The following is a 16,439-nucleotide window of genomic DNA, read 5'->3' on the forward strand; positions in this document are numbered from 1 at the left end:
TAGAAGGAGTAACAGTTTAAGAGTGTAAATGTATTCTTATTTAATATTAGCAATCAGGGTGTTCGTGTGACCTTCTTTTTTGATGATACTGCTGCATGTAAGTGTAAGCCGAAGACACTAAGATCTCACAACATTATTTACATAGCTATTAAGGGAAAAAACAAGACTTGAAGGTGTCCAACTAAGAACCAATCAATTAATAAATAAAAATAAATAAATGAAAAATAAAAATAATTCACTAAAAACTTCTTGGAAAATTCAACCAAAAATATAAATTAAATATTATAACAAATATAGCCTCATTAATTAGTTTAGTAGCTGGTTTTAATGACTAATCTTTCGACTGAGAACAGAATCCAAGATAATGGTCAGAAAATCTGTATTTTCGTAGATTTTTAGATTCGAGCTAAAACCTTCTTACATAGTTCTAGAAAAAGTTCACAAAATTTTAGTTATGATTTATGTAGTATTTAAAGGGTATCTACGACGTCTACGCCCAAAGCTAACCTTTCTTTTAGTTGTTGCTGCTGCTGATCTTTTTATTTTTGTTCGTTCTTTCTTTTAGCTACTCCTTCTTTGACTCCTTCTCATGCTGTCGACATCAATTTGCATTTTTAGTGTAGGAGAAATGCGTTTGTGATTGATAGAAAGAGACAGGGTGTGAGAGAGCATAATATTGGAATGAGATGCGGTACAGGTGTGGTAGAGTGCGGCAAGGAGTGGAGTGTGGGGGGGACCTGCGTTGGTTTTTTTTTTGTTCGTTTTGTGATTCTCTAGCAAAGGCGATTATCTTTTGCGGCAACTGTTTTTATGCCCAATTTCAACGTCCGCCTTGAGACGCCTTGGCATGTGATGTGCTGTCTTGAGGTGTTGACGTCTACATGTTGCATTTTAATTGTGGTTTTGGGTTCTCGACTTCTCGATTCTCAGCACTGCATTCTGCGTTCTTTTGCTTCTTGGGGGTTTCCACACTCCACACAAAAACCACTCTGCACGCTGCACTCCCTCGCTGCCACGGGGCACCGCCACCGGCACATAAATAAGTTGTACGACAAGCGACAACAAGCCCGTTGTCCGTTTGCCAGGAGCTGCCGTGAAGTTATGCGCACGATATCCATATTTGGCCGCACACAGGTGGCGATGGTGGCCTTAGCCAAGGTGATAGCCGTAGTGGCTGCCCCGGGCCTGATCGCATAATGTGTGTGTGTGTGTGTGTTGCCTCCAATTGGCAACGAGCCAAGGTATCGCTCGTTCTCTCTCTCTCTAACAGTCGAGTTGCTCGTGTATCACACTTCTTCTAGTCAGTCGCTTGCAGTAGATTGATTTTCTCTTAGTTCGATTTCAAGGTTGTCCATTTAAGGATGCGCCTATCTCAGGAATTGACTTTCATCTATGTGCGAGGTGCGAGGTCTGGTTTATGGCAGGATGTGTGTTGGCGTTGGCGTTGCAGTTAGCGGAATTGTACAGTGACCCAGTTGAAAGAAGAACTTTAATGAGCAGAAAATCAATTACTGCCATAGGAATTATCGTAGAAATTTTTTATTTGATCTGCTTTGACCTACAAATGTAATAGAATTATTTCAAGGGGTTTAATGATGGAAGTTGGAAATGTATTGGCAGGAGATATTAACTGTGTTAGATTCCTGATATTCCATATAAATAGATACATATACAAAATTTAAAATTATACGCTAATTCCAATTAGATGTTTAAATCATTTTTTTAATACAGAACTGAAATGCTCAGATTATTTGAATTATTCTTCTATGTTGGAGCTCCTTTTTGTATATTGCTAGAGCCTTAAGGGTTTCAATTTCTCCTTAGAATATAACTTTAATAAATATAAATAATTATTGAATGAAATTAAATATCAAAGGGTTCCATTACAAAAATCTTCTATCTATCTGCCCTTATCTTTTTTCCTTTTAAGACTTTGTTTACAAACAACAGTCATTCTGCTCCATTGATGTCATCGTGGAATAACTTAATAGTAAGCGTAATTTGAATTGTTTTCTCTGCATTTATCACACCATATCGTATTCGAGCAACGCCAGGAAACCTTAAAAAAAATTGTACATAGCTCTTATCAGACACTCAACTTCGAGAACAATCTTGAGGCAAGACAAGACAACGACGACTCATTCCAATGGAATGCGAATCAAAACATAGAAATCTTTGGCATATTTTTTGTTGCAGCTAAAACCCAATATCCCCCCCCTCCAACCCAATTAGAAGATATAATTCAATTTAAGTTTGATTTTGTTTTTGTTTTGTATTTTGTTTATGATTATTTTTAAAGCTCTTGTTTTCTATCACAATATCTTAAGATCTAATGGAAGCGCTGGATCGCCGAGTTGAGATTGTTTTCCTGCTGAGTTTGATGCGTGGGAGGAGTTAAAGCCACTGCTGCTGCTGCTGCTGCTGCTGCTATCACAATTTTGTAGTCGTTTTAAAGCTGATAATTGATCAGGGATCAGGCATTCTGATGGTGTTGTGTGATGCTTAGGCCTGGGCCCAACGATCCTGGAACTGCATGGAGTAGCAGAGGGCGGGCTCAACGCTGGCCACCGGCTGCAGGTTGGTGGTCCAGAAGAAGGTACCGGCCTGAGTGCGTGCAAAGCGAACGGGCACATAGATGTCTTCCTCTTCCTCCTCATCCTCCACGATCATCTTGATCTCTTGGGATTGGGCCATTTGAGCGAGTTTCTCGTTGGCGGCATTCTCATCGATTTCGGCATAGTACGCCTCCTCGACTTGGGCGTTGCGCAGATTTTCATGCGACTCGAGGGACTCCAGCGAGTGATGGTGGTGGCGGTGCTGCTGCTGCTGCTGTTGCTGCTGCTTCTGCTGTTTCTTGAAGAGCGTCTTCAGGACCTGCTTGATGCTGTAGCTGGTCTTCATCTTGTTGTTGCTGTTGTTGGCAGCGGGTACGACAACGATTTGTTGGCACATTTTTGGAAGAAATTTGTTGTGTTGCTTGAAACGCTGACGATGTCAGAATGATTTCCCAACCGGCAGTGGCACGGCTTTTATAGCCGGCTCGGTGCTCGGCGCTCGAAATGCATTTCCTGTGCCGCTCACAGCGAGATACCAACTCGAAGGGAAACAGACAGAGACAGAGACAGGGACAGGGAGAAACGGACCCCTCCGACAGACACGCGTACGTGGTACGCACCAGAAACAACGACAACAACCATAGCCAGGCCCGAGGAACGGAGAGGGACCCGACCCCGACCCTACCCGGTTCAAGCGTGTCGTACCTCACCCTCATTGAAGCGACGACCACAACAGATAATCGGGAGAAGACACAGAGAGAGAGAGAGAGAGAGAGAGAGAACCTGAAATACGACGCTCGCTAAGAGCAGAGCACAAAGGAGCAGGAGCAGGAGCAGCATTAAGAGCTGGAGAAGGTTCAGGAGCAGGTAGTCGTGGGCAAGCCTGCAGCTCTGTGGAGGAAGTCTTTGCGAGAGAGGGAGAGACACTGCATTAAAGGAAACAAACCCCTACAAAAAACTGCAACTGTCCGAAGAAGACGACTCCGAGCTCCGAGTGTGGGAAACAATTTTTCGTTGGCCTCAAAAATTTTAGGAAATGTATTCAAGTGCCTCAAGAAATCCCAAAAAGTAAGCAGAGCAATACACACATACACACACATGGACAAAGGGCAGGTGTTCCTTGGTAAAATTTCTCACGACCGAAGGAAGCCCAGGATCAACAAGGGGATCGAACGCATGGAAAAAGGAGTTGCAAATTGTATTCCTAATGGGCAATCAACATAAAGGCTGAGCAGGGGACCCCGACTCCGACTGCTCCTCTGTTCGTGTTTGAGTTTGAGTTCGAGAACGGAACCCCAAGACCATTCCCACGCATTCCCACACATTTGTTTCGTCCTGGTTCTGGTTACCGGAATGCAAAGAAAGGACAAGGACAAAATTGGGGTTGAAGTCTATTCTATTTGTATAGGCATCTCGAATCACTTGTTTTCGTGTTTTGATTTCCAACTTTCCCACAGGGCTCGCTCTATGAATCCATCCATCCATCCTGCCATCCATCCACCACCAGCCATCAGCCATCAGAAGCAATAAAATACGGACTTGCCACTTGTCTTCGATTTCACTTCGAATGCTCGTTTGCTCCCTTGGGGTGCGAGAGGGAATGGGCACAATATCCTATAGATATTTTAATTAATTTCTTTTCTTGCGGTCCGAGTGTGCTGAAAGTGTGGAACGTTGATAGGGAGGGTTTTTAGGGGATTAACGATAAGGCGACGCAGGGAAAAAAGTGTGTGCGGAGCGAGCTGTGTGGGTGGGGGGGGAGGTCTTTGAGCTGTGAGAAGAGACCATGGAACATACTTTGAGATACATTTTAATGACTCGGCAATGGGGTAGGCTAGGCTAGGGTAGGGGAGTTGTCTCTTCTGCTTTATAGCAGGGATCTTCTTCATAGAGGGAGACGACTCTCTCTTTTTTTTGTTTTATAGTCTTTTACTTATCTGTGCTGGCTAATGGATGGAACAGATTGGAACCCCCCGTCAAGAGGAGCTGGCAATGTTTATGTGAAATCAGAATCTAAAGTGCGCAAGGCAAAGGGAGGATGGCTTTGCTCTTTCTTATCAGAAGGGCTGCAGGGGGGAGGACCTCCTGTCAAGGGGGCATTGACAGTTTACACTTCGAGGGGGGATGATGATGATGCATCTCCTCCGTTCTGCTGAGATGCTGATGCTGGTGGTAATATGATATATGCACTCGAAAATCTTCAGAAAAACAAAAACAACAAAAAATAAAAGCCTCAGTCAAGCCCCAGCGCAGTGCCAGTGCCAGTGCGAGTTCCAGTTCCAGTCTCCATCTCCGCTTCAGTCTGTGGCAAGATAATGGGCAACGTGCCAAGTGCCTCGACCGTGTATACACAACAAACAGTGCATAAAAGCAGGCGGAGGAGGAGGCTCCTCTCCTCAGCCATTCACAAGCCGGAGGGCCCATGGGAGTGGGCTGGGAGGGGACCTGGAACTGCAGTAGGAGGTGTGCCGGGTCTTTTATGTGATCTCCGAACAGAGAGTGGAGTATGTGTCGGCATCCCAGCAGCAGCAGCAGCAGCAGCCACAGCCACACAGCCTCGCTTTGGCGGATGGCAAACTGGTTTCTCGGTTTTTGGATCTTTACATACACCACGAGAGATGCCAATGCCAACATGGATACACACTCATACCACTCATACTGGCATACACTCTCCACATACTTAACGCTCGGGTATGACGAACAAATGTGTAAAGCATTAAAAAAGAGATCTACAAAAAAAAAAAAAATACAAAAAAAGAAAACAAGAAAAAAAGAGTTGAAAAAAAAAAACAAAAGCGTCGACCGCATCCTAAACAGCGACCAGCAGCAGCAGCAGCAGCAGCAGCAGCGGCGGCGGCGGCAACGAGCCAGAGTCAGAGACGGAGACCCGAGCCCCAGTCCACAGTCCGCAGTCCCAGCCCAAGCCCAAGCCCCAACCAATCTTTTCAAGTTGATCCCCATCAAGATATTATTTGACAGCAATGAAACGACTGGCACGAGTTTGTTTCCCACGGTCCGGAGCTGTCTCTGTGTGTATCTGTGTGCGCCTCATGCTGATGTGCTGTTGTGCTGGTGTGTGGGTTTGCGGGGGGGATCACTGGCTCACTGGCTCACTGGCTCTGGCTGTTTGCTGGGACTTGGGGCTGGTTGCTTTTCGCGGCGCAATAAAGTTGAAAGCGCACTGTTGGATATAAATTAATTCAACAACACGCTACAGTTGTGTGTGTGTGTGGTTGTTGCTGTTTCTCTGGGTCTCTGAGCTTTGCACGCTCTCGTGCTGCTGCTGCTGCTGCTGCTCCACCAGCGATCCCTCTGCCCACTGCCTCTCCTCTGGCCACATCTGTGTGGCGGCGATCGGGGAACCCAAATGTTGGTCGCTGCCGTCTCAGCGGGGGCACTGAAATTCGCGCGTGCGTATGCCATCGATAAAAAAAATTGTTTAACAGAAAAAAAAAAAAAAAAAAGAATACATAAAATAAGAAATAATAAAGCGAGAGAAATGAGGTCTTTGCTGGGTAGTAGTGTGGTGCTCTCCCTGTGTCTGTGTGTGTGTGTGTGTGTGTGTGTGGATGATTGGGTGTATAAATTCCAGTTGGTCTTGAACGACTTCAGGATATGCGCTACACATTCGCTTTGCACAATCTTGCGAAATCTGACGATGATGATGACGATGAGGCGGTGCAGCATGAGTCATGGGTCTGCTTGAGGAACCTGTCCCACAGTTTCTCAGTACAAATTAAGGGTATGTCTCTGTCCAATTAGGGTACGTGTATGATACAGCAAATTAAAATCTATTATAACCGATAAATTAGTGCATTAGGGGCACGTGCTGGTACGACAACTTCCTTAATTGTGCCAATTGGTATTAATGGATGGCAAGATATGTACATATTGCAGTGATTCGAAACAATGTAGAATGTAGAACTTAATTAAGTGTTCCATAGTTTACAATTTTGTTACTGATTGCTGATCTCTGACAATGTGCAAATTATTGGAACAACAATTAACGTATCCATTACAATGCCCATTTATCACAACCCTCAAACCCTTCCTGCTGTACAAAACACTTTCCAACACTGTAACGCAGATAATATCCAATTAGCCATTTCCGGAGCATTCAGCTTTTTGACATCGGCCGTTTAACGGTCCCGCAGCGGCTGACAAAACGATTCGGTTAGATAAGTTGGCTAACTGATTGTGCTGGCCTGGCCTGGCCCCGCTTACAGGGGCATACTATTGCTGTTAACTGTAGCTCATTGTTAATGCGTCGAGAGGCAATCTTAATTTGTCTCATTTGTTTTTTTTTTCTGTCTCTGTGTGTGTGGTTTTTATTTTATTTGCTTTAGTCTGGCAGTTGTTGTTGCTGCTTTTCGTTATTTGTTTTGTCGATGAGTCGAGCTCGTGTCATTTTGAATGGGGCACACGGCAACGTACGTACATACATATCTCCGTCATTGTTGGGTCACTTCTAATTAAGTATTTTGAAATGTGAGATGAGCTTTTTGCTCTTCAGAGATGTGTCAGAGATGCTGTGAGATAGCGCTGGCTAGTGACTGAGGATGAGTGTCTCCGGCGTATGTGTATTGGCACTGCTGATGAATCATACGAGTAGTCGTGGTAGTATGTAGTACCTGTTTTGAAGCCCAGCGCTATAAATAGTTAACCCATGTGCTACATATATATCGCACACATCATATAGCGCATTCGTGACGTGCCAAATGCCTGAAACACCCCACGAGCCATAACATTTATAGCGTGTGCTAACAACAAAAACAAAAAGCACAGGCTACATACGAGTACAAAAACAACCATGCCATGCCATGCCATACCAACGATCGATCGATTGTAACTGACTTTCGCGCACACGTCGATCGCAGTCAGCAGGGCCCAGCAGCAGAGAGTCGATCGGGGTCCCAGAGTCAAGATGGTAATTGTCTACAAATAGAAGCGAGCGACGACCCAAGAGCTCAGCTCAGAGCAGAGGCCCAAGACTGAAGCCAAAGCCATAGCCATAGCCATAGCCAAAGCCAAACCGACAATCAAGAATAATCATGTAAACGAAAAGCGTAATGCTCGTCCCACGAAACCCACGACTACCACGATCCAATCAATGATCCATAAAGCGTTAAAAAAAATAACACACAACCACCGACCAGAGACCAGAGACCAGAGAGAGACCAGAGACCACAACCAACAAATATGCGCCTCTGCCCCGATGACGATTCCACAATTATCAGCGTGCCATAAGCTACTGCAAAAGGGTGAAGTGAAGGCACATGGCAAGAGAGAGAGAGACCAAGACCAAAACCAAGGCACAGACCCAAAGACCAGAGACCAGAGACCGGGCCGGACCGGACCGACCGACCATACAAATGAATTGAAATGCAAACATCTTGTTATGGATGGAAGGCATGTGCTCGCTTGGCTGCCGAGTCGCGTCGCGTCGCATCGCATCGTATTGGATCGACTTGGAAGCGGGCTCTGCGCGAGTCAGCTCTTAAGGCGGGACGTCAGTAAGGACGGACAAACAGACAGACCGGACGGACACACGGACAGACGGACAGAGGGATCGTACAAGACCCCAAGCATGCACAATCAGAAGAAGTCAGGCCAGCCGTCGTCATCGCCGTCGTGGAAATCGGCTGCGAAACAGTTTCCCACGGTATAACAATCACACACACACACACACATACACACACGTACCACTTACAAAGATAAAGAGACTGGGGGTAGAGAGCCAGAGAGGGAGGGAGACGAGAACGGGAATGGGAATGGGACAGTGAAGGCAAGAGCGAGAGGAGGGCGCAGCCGCAGCTCAAGTCATTTTATTGCCCTCACACACACACAGGAAAAAGCAACAAAAGCAAAAAAAAACAACAAAAAAAACAGAAGCCACCACCAGCAGCACCGCACACCGCTGGCACCACTGGCAACAGCAGCAGCAGGCCGCGCACGAGGCAAAACGAGTATCTCGCTCGCACTCACAGCTCGGTACGAGCACAGCCGAGCCTATATAAAGCCGAGCCCTCGCTGCCAGCTGAATCATTCAAAGCTTCGAATCCGTTGAGTGCGCACACAGATCGCCCCAAGCCAAACCGAGTCGAACGCTATTTTCTGTGGATTACGCGAGTTTTCATTCATTCATTCATTCAAAGCCATTCGAAAGCAAAGACAGTGTTCCACCATGGTGCTGGAGATGGAAATGTCGAAGACGTATCAGTACCGCAAGGTGATGAAGCCCATGCTGGAGCGGAAGCGTCGGGCGCGCATCAACAAGTGCCTGGACGAGCTGAAAGACATTATGGTGGAGTGCCTCACCCAGGAGGGGGAGCACATTACGCGCCTGGAGAAGGCCGACATCCTGGAGCTGACCGTCGAGCACATGAAGAAGCTGCGGGCCCAGAAACAGTTGCGCCTGAGCAGCAGCAGCAGCAGCAGCGGCAGTGTGTCGCCCAGTGGCAACGCCGCCGACTCCAAGCTGAGCATCGCAGAGAGCTTCCGTGCCGGCTACGTGCATGCCGCCAACGAGGTGTCCAAGACTTTGGCTGCCGTTCCCGGCGTCACCGTCGATCTTGGCACCCAGCTGATGAGTCATCTGGGCCACCGCCTCAACTATCTGCAAGTGGTGGTGCCCACGCTGCCCATTGGCATGGGTGTGCCGCTCAAGACCCCAGTCTCGGGTGTGGATGATGCTGCTCTGGTCACGCCGCCTCCGTCGGAATGTGGCAGCCTGGAGAGCGGCACCTGCAGCCCGGCACCCAGTGAGGCCAGCTCCACCTCCGGTCCCATGTGGCGTCCCTGGTGAGCGCTGCAGAGCTGCATTCTGGATACGCCTTCAAGTGGAAGGCCGTCACAACTCAACCCAACTGAGCGCCAGCTGACCCGGAGAGGTTATTGGTAGTACTGCGCTGGAATGGAACCGCGCAGCCAATCAATATGTGCCCTTCCCCGCCGCTGCTCAGACGCCGCCGCTCGCCAGGAGAGCCCCGCATTCGGGCTATGGATGGGCTATGGCGTCGCCCAAATTATTAACTGAATTTTATTGAAATTGAAATCGAAATAAATATGGAAAATTGCACCCAAAACTATTGTATTCTTCCTTTTACTGCAACGAGAGTGAGATTCAGTTTCACAATCTTTCCTGTCCCCAGCCTTTCCGGAGGCGTTCGACCGCAAGCCGAAAAAAATAAAAATTAAACCAGAAACCAAATACTTTTCGAGATAAACTCGATGGCTGGCCGGGCCGAATCTCACAGAGACCAGAGACCGCAGCCGGAAGTCGCTAAATATTTTCCCACACTCGGGGCCCAGCCATCAGACTCGTCGTCTGCGTTTTGCCTTTGCCTTTGCGTCTCTGGCTCTGTCTCTGTCTCTGGGTCTCCAGCTCGTTGGGTTGGCCTCATTATGGCCCGATCCGCTTCACTCAGCTGCGGGTTCGAAGCGGGGGGCAGCCGGCGATTTGCGCCGGCGCTGTCTCTGTCGCAATTAAATAATAAAAATAAAGCAAAAAGTCAGTTCTAGGAAACGTCATTTATTATGAGGCTCAGGCTCTCGTATTCGAGTGTGAGAACCGCGGCTCGCCTGTCAATGCCTCCGCACGCTGTGACTGTGGCCTGCCATTGTGGCTTTGACAGCTTTAACTGCGCTTGACCGCTTGGCACATGCGCCGGGGCCGGTCGAACTCGCGGACACACAGACGGACGATGGGACAACAGTCAGTCCAGTCCGGTCAGACATTGCAAATTAAGCTCGCGACCGCGACCGTCTCGGCACTTAAAACTTCACTGTGTGTGTGTGTGTGTGTGTGGGGGTCTACTGTCTACTCGTGTGTGTGTGTGTGTGTGTGCTTGAGTGAGGTTCGATTACGGAACTTCAGTTTCAACGCTTTTGTCTGGTGGACAACTATGATGATGATGACTACTTACCCGACCCGACCCCGGCTCAAGTCAAGTCTGGGACCGTTCAAGCCGTCGCTGATTGCTGTTAATCTTCAGAAAATGTGATTAGTCACGTAACTTTTGGCATGAAAACCAAGTCATCGAGACCATAGATTGGGTTATTTTTTCTGTTTTTTTGGCAGCTCTTCTTCTTTTTTATTTTTTTTGTTGGGCACAAAACGGCTATTATTGGGCTTCAACCGGTAGTTTGCCGAAATGTGTGATCTACTTTGATAGCTTTGAGATGGAGCAGAAGCAGAGGCAGTTGCTGGCATTTATAAACCTTGGCAACGACCATTAGGGTTGTTTAAAGGCGTTTCTTATTGATCATTAGCTGGATGTTGGCATGTTTACGATAGATATGATAATCTCCTTGGGTGATGGGTGATTTATCACAGCCAACGCTGACACGGATCTGACCCTATAGGTATTATCTGTGGGTCTTCTGTTTGGGAAAATAAAAAATCCTTGAATAGGATCTACCTAACATCGTACGTAAAACTAATATGAACATAATTTATTTAATATAATTATTTATTTTTTTTATATAATTTGTCAAAATAAATTCTAAATTAAATCAAACCTAAGAGCAATTTATTTTCATAAATAAATAAATTAAGCAAAAGTCAAAGATTTTGCTTCCGCGCCCCAAACCACGCCAAAAATCTGTACAGTACGGCCGCACACATCATACATCACGTGACCTCTGTGTGGCAGTGGCAGTAGTCCGCCCCGCACCACCACTCCCGCCCAATTCACTGCGGGTCCGGCCACCTACTTCAGTCATAATACACACGCCGCAAAAGTTAATGCAGCCATATTAAAGTAAGCGCAAGACCACCACTTAATGCAGGAGAGGAGCGGCGGAAACCGGCCCGGCCTGGCCTGGCCTGGGAATGGATGGTCTGAGGATGCTGCTTTGGCATCAGCCATACACTCGTGCCTCAGCAACACAGCCAGCCTCCTCCCTCCATAACCAACTCAACAGCATCCAACACACACACAGTCAGAGACAGAGAGAGATGGAAAGAGAGAGAGTGAGAGAGAGAGAGAGGGACTCTGACTATCAAAAGCTGTGGGCAGCTTGTCCAGTGGCAGCCAGAGCGTGTGCCAATGTAGTGTAACAACATCCCATATTAAAGATATTACAGAGTCAATAGCACACCATATAAGTGTGGTTGGGTGCCTCTCCAACTGCCATTCCCATACCCATTCCCATTCCCATTCCCACTCCCAATTCCTACTCTCAAGCAACTCCCGAGTCCATCTCTATAACCATCTACGTTCCCATCTCACTCGCTCTCGCTTTTTGGTCATAAACCAACTAAATTGAGTTCGTTCAACAAAACAGCGACGCATGCGCGGCGCAACGCGGGCCGGCCACCTCCTAACCCAACCGATCCGATCCGAACCGAACCGATCCGTGCCCCGAACTAACCCCTTTTGTCCACATCACACGGCGCGCTCTTAACGATCGTGTGTCCACAGTCATTACAATGTTGGCCAATGCACAACCAACCAGCCGACTGAGACTGAGGACTGAGGACTGCACACTTACCGCACGCTGCTTTTCTCTTTCATGTCGATCGCTGGCTAGGCTCGGGCCAGCCAGCCAGCCAGCCAGCCTCGTCTCCGTCTCCGGCTGAGGCGCAGTCGTAAGGCGCAGGCGCAGGCGCAGCCGCAGTTTGGTCTCCAGCCACTCTTCTACTTGGTCGTTCGGTCGTGATCTTGCCCGTAAGTGGTCTTGTATCTTGAATTCGTAAAAATACTCGTACACACACACACACAGCGGATCTGTCTCTCCCTCTCTGTCTTTTGGCTTGCAGCAGACACACACACACACACACACATAAAAAAGGGCAGGTGTGTCGATCGTGTGAGAACCACGTTCCAAACCATTTTCTCACGATCTTCGCTTCTGATATATTTTTTTTGTTTTCCTTTTTTTTTTTTGTACTTGGCTCCGGTTCCCTGCTCCCCCTGCTCCTGTCCCTGACTGTGACTGGGCCCTTCAATCCATTTGCGTGTGTGCGAGAGTAGACCGAGAGACCCTTCTCCACCTCCGACACTGTCTTGGTTGTCGTCCTATGCCTCTGCCTCTGCCTGTGCCTGTGCCTCAGCCTGGAGTGATTCGTATGCAGTTTGTGTATTGTAGTTTTTAATGACTTGGGCTTGCGTTCGAGAGCTCGATCGAGCTGGATCGGGGTTCGGTTACGTTACGTCGCCGCCATTCGTTCATCATTCATCGGGTTTACCTATAAGATTAAGTATCTTTTGTGTGCTGTGTTGTGTTGCCTGCCTCTGCCTCTGCTGCTGCTGCTGCTGCTTGCATTTCCTTTTGGCATTTCATTTTGGGTGCGATTCCTCTATATATATCCATATATCCATATAGCCATATTTTTATTTTTTCCTTATTGTCCATTGTCGTATGTGGGTCTCGTGCATGCATTGGTTGGTGTTGTTCCTCTAATTGTCTTGCCAACTGTGTGATCGGCACTGATCGGATCATCGAGGGTTGGACAGGGTTTAAAAAATGAGTTAAGATTTTGTATCGGCAAGGATCTGAGATCTGAAGGGGGGAAGTAAAAGTCGCTTGGCACTGTTACCGAGATGATCTAAATAGAGTTTCACTTAATTAACAAATCGTTCTACAGAACTCTGATTTAAGTTCTTTTTGAATGAAAGGATTAAGGTGCTTTCATTTAATTTATAACATCCTCTGCATCTTGAACAAATTTACACATAATTATCGTTAAATAAATCTCTCTAAGTATTTAAGTTTCTTGTTAATTTATTACATCCTTTAGATCCCAAGAATCGACACAAGATTTAATCAGATTCACAGATTTTGAATTAAGTTGAATTTAATTTAGGCCAACCCTGTACCTGCGGCATCCCTGATATTTATCTGCTTGACTATTCTCTCGTTATGGCCTCGCCTGCCAAGCAATCGATGGTTAAGACAGAGGCGTCTGGGGACCGGCTACTGGTCTTGTCTTGGCACCACACAGATAACCAAATGATGCTGGGTCAGGCCGAAACCAAAAATAAAAAAAAATAAAAGAAACAGCAAAAAAAAAAACCCAAAGCAACACTAAAAAGTGATATCCTGTCCCGGGCTCCATCTTAAAGTTGCCCTAGGGCAAGACACTCATTTACCTGATCTGATCCCAAGCAATTATGTAGCCATAGCCGTAGCTCTCTCGCCTTGACCATTGTGCGGGGCGATTTTCTAGTCGAATGGCCACAGCGCAGCATAAAGGAGAAACAAAATCAGGCTGGATATGGGATGAATGATGACTCGGTCCCTTTTTTTTCGGTTCTTTGCTCCCCTTCCCCCTCCCATTTCCCGTTCTCCTTTGATATTTCGTTTCGGGCTCTTCTGCTGCTGGGCCTAAGTCTGAGCGACATTGTCGTAACTCGATTAGACACGCTGAGATAAGTCTCTAATTTTTTGTGTTACCTTCGCTTATTGTAGGCACACGTGTTCAAGGGGCAACTGTGGCTGCTGGCTGGCTGGTTGCTGGCTGCTGTCAGTAGTCTCGACTCGACTTTGTTCTTTCTCCTCTCGGCTTGGCCTCTTCTTCTGCTTAATTTTTCTTGTTTTGGCCTTGGCATTGTTTTCGCTTTCTTTTGTCTCCGATCTTCTTCGTGTGTATGTGTGTGTGTCCAGCCAGCCAGCCAGCCAGCCATCTATGGGGAGAGCATTCACAGCGCTTTGGTGTGGAAAACTAGAAATTCTTCATGGAATTCGACAGTGGCTATTTCCGCTACAAACCGCAGCCAGAGAGCAAATTATCGAGAATTGGCTATTGTCGATGGGTGTGCCTAACCAATTGGATAGTCTCCCGATCGGTCGCTCGCGCACATTTGCATGTTCCAAATGGAATTTGCTGGCGATGAATCATTCTGAAATGGCGTGTAAATATTGGCAGTAAAACGAGTCGTGATCTTTCAATTTTAGCTATATAATTTATTAGTTGTTTATAGTTTATTTATCACGTGAACTGTGCGTCCCATCTAAAGCTTTGTGGTGCGTTCTTAAACCTAAGTGGTGGAGAGCCAATGGGAGGGGGTTTCCTTTGCCCCATTGACTCGGAAGACTTTTACTTTCTAAATCGTTCTTTTGTTTCTCTCTCTCTCTCTTTCAGTGTGCTCCTGTGCTGGCTGTTCCCTACCAGGGACGCCAGACATTCTCCTCATCCTCGCTGTCAACCTCCAATTCCATTTTGGTGACATCAATGGAGGAGCAAGTGGTGAGTAGGGAGGCACTGCCCAGACGCTCGCTGCTGGCCACACTGGAGTTGGGGCTGCCAGCAAAGCTGGAGACGGGAGAAATGGGCACGGAGTAGGCATCCCGGCTGGCGATATGCACGGAGAGTGGAGCGGTGATGGGCAGAGCCTCCTTGACGGCGGGCTGCAGCTGATTGAGGCGCTGTCCCAGATGTGTCATCAGTTGGGTGCCCAGGCTGACATTCATGCCGGGCAGATGAGACAGGGAGCGGGAGACCTCGTTGACGGCATGAATGTAGCCGGAGCGGAAGCCCTCGGCCGGACTGAGGCTCTCGTCGCCGCTGGCGCGCTTGTGCTGGCGTTTCTGCTTCATCTTCTGGAGGTGGGTGACTGTTAGCTCGAGAATGTCGGCCTTTTCCAGCCGGGTGACATGTTCGCCCTCCGACTCCAGCGTGGCTACCATTAGATCCTTCAGCTCGTCCAGGCACTTGTTGATGCGCGCCCGACGCTTCCTCTCCAGCATGGGCTTCATCACCTTGCGGTACTGATACGTCTTCGACATTTCCGATATTTGTGACGACGACATTTTTGGTTGTGTTTTTTTTTTGTTCTGTTCTGTGTTTCTTTTGAGCTGTGGCTGCTCCGACGGCTAAAGACGTTGTGTGCTGTCTGCCGGGCCGGGCCCTGGCATTTATAGCTGGCCAGAAACAACCCCCAAGATCCAGGGATCTCTCGTGTGGCTGGCCAGGGCCCCGTGTGCTGGCATTTTCTGTGTCGGCCAGAGCGGGACGGAGCGAAGCGTGTGCTGGCATGAGGGTTGGTCGCCCTTCCGCTTCTTGAGGCTGCTTCTTATTGTTTGTCCGTTTTCTTATTGTTGGCTTGTCCCCGTCGCCGAGTCGGGGTCTGCGCTGGGCACCCTTATCAACGGTTAAGGGAGCAGGATCGCTGCAAGGATCGTTTCGCATTGTGTGTGTGTGTGCGCCTTGGAACCGTGGGAAACACTTTCCTGCTCAGTTTCTCACACCAAAATATGCTCGCTCGATTCGCTCACCTGCCCCGAAAGAGCAACGGAGCATGAGCATGCTCGTAGTCATGGGCTTGGCCCTAACTCTGCATGGATATGGGCCCTATGGTTTTCATATTCGGACTCCGACTCGAGTCGAGTCGAGCATGGGAATTTGCGGGCAGGAACAGCTGCCGCTGCCGCTGCCGTTTCTAGATTTGTGTGTTATGATTTGACTACCATGCCATACCCCCATACACAAATGTCGAGGTGAGCAGAAGGATAATGAACTGCTGCTTGCTTTATGCCATCTCATTTAGGTCTCGAGGTTCCCACGGCTCCGACAGCAGGGATATAGGGACACAGCACAGCACAAGGATGGGGGGTAGGGGGATGGGGCGTTGCGATTCGTCGACAACTTCCTGTTTACTGTTGGCATTCCACCTTGGATCGTATTCGTGCCCGGCCGAGGTAGGCAACCTGCACTTGTTGGTCGGCCTGCTATGATCCCCGATCCTGTGGGAACATTGCTCGTGTGCGTCGAGTGTGCTTAATGTGTGTGTCGTTCATTCTGCTCCTGCCCTGATCCCTGATCTCTGCTCTGGCTCTGCTTAGTCTCTGCCTTGTTCTGTAATAAGGGGCCAAGCGATGCTGCTCCTGGAGCGCTGCTCACGTGTGGCTCGCGGTGGACACACTTTCGGCTGTAAGTTG

At 48.0% G+C, this 16,439-nt stretch overlaps 3 protein-coding genes across 3 annotated transcripts; 1 reads left to right on the forward strand and 2 right to left on the reverse strand.

Annotated features, from left to right (window-relative positions):
* Window positions 1–2,257: 2,257 nt before the first annotated feature.
* LOC111066456 (enhancer of split malpha protein) lies at window positions 2,258–2,988 on the reverse strand. The gene has a single exon (XM_022355099.2). It carries the CDS (start codon window positions 2,950–2,952, stop codon window positions 2,503–2,505), a length of 450 nt encoding a protein of 149 aa, XP_022210791.2. The 5' UTR covers window positions 2,953–2,988; the 3' UTR covers window positions 2,258–2,502.
* Window positions 2,989–8,500: 5,512 nt separating this feature from the next.
* Window positions 8,501–9,633, forward strand: LOC111066634 (enhancer of split mbeta protein). Its single transcript, XM_022355380.2, has one exon. The coding sequence runs from the start codon at window positions 8,740–8,742 to the stop codon at window positions 9,358–9,360; it is 621 nt and encodes a 206-aa protein (XP_022211072.2). The 5' UTR covers window positions 8,501–8,739; the 3' UTR covers window positions 9,361–9,633.
* A 4,833-nt stretch (window positions 9,634–14,466) lies between these two features.
* Window positions 14,467–15,367, reverse strand: LOC111066626 (enhancer of split mgamma protein). Its single transcript, XM_022355368.2, has one exon. It carries the CDS (start codon window positions 15,309–15,311, stop codon window positions 14,667–14,669), a length of 645 nt encoding a protein of 214 aa, XP_022211060.1. The 5' UTR covers window positions 15,312–15,367; the 3' UTR covers window positions 14,467–14,666.
* Window positions 15,368–16,439: the final 1,072 nt, after the last annotated feature.

Source organism: Drosophila obscura, unplaced genomic scaffold (genome assembly GCF_018151105.1).
Source record: "Drosophila obscura isolate BZ-5 IFL unplaced genomic scaffold, ASM1815110v1 contig_4, whole genome shotgun sequence".
Taxonomy (NCBI): Eukaryota; Metazoa; Arthropoda; class Insecta; order Diptera; family Drosophilidae; genus Drosophila; species Drosophila obscura.

Coding starts and splice junctions, on each gene's coding strand:
- LOC111066634 (XM_022355380.2), top strand. CDS start 8,740: ATGGTGCTGGAGATGGAAATGTCGAAGACGTATCAGTACCGCAAGGTG.
- LOC111066626 (XM_022355368.2), bottom strand. CDS start 15,311: ATGTCGTCGTCACAAATATCGGAAATGTCGAAGACGTATCAGTACCGC.
- LOC111066456 (XM_022355099.2), bottom strand. CDS start 2,952: ATGTGCCAACAAATCGTTGTCGTACCCGCTGCCAACAACAGCAACAAC.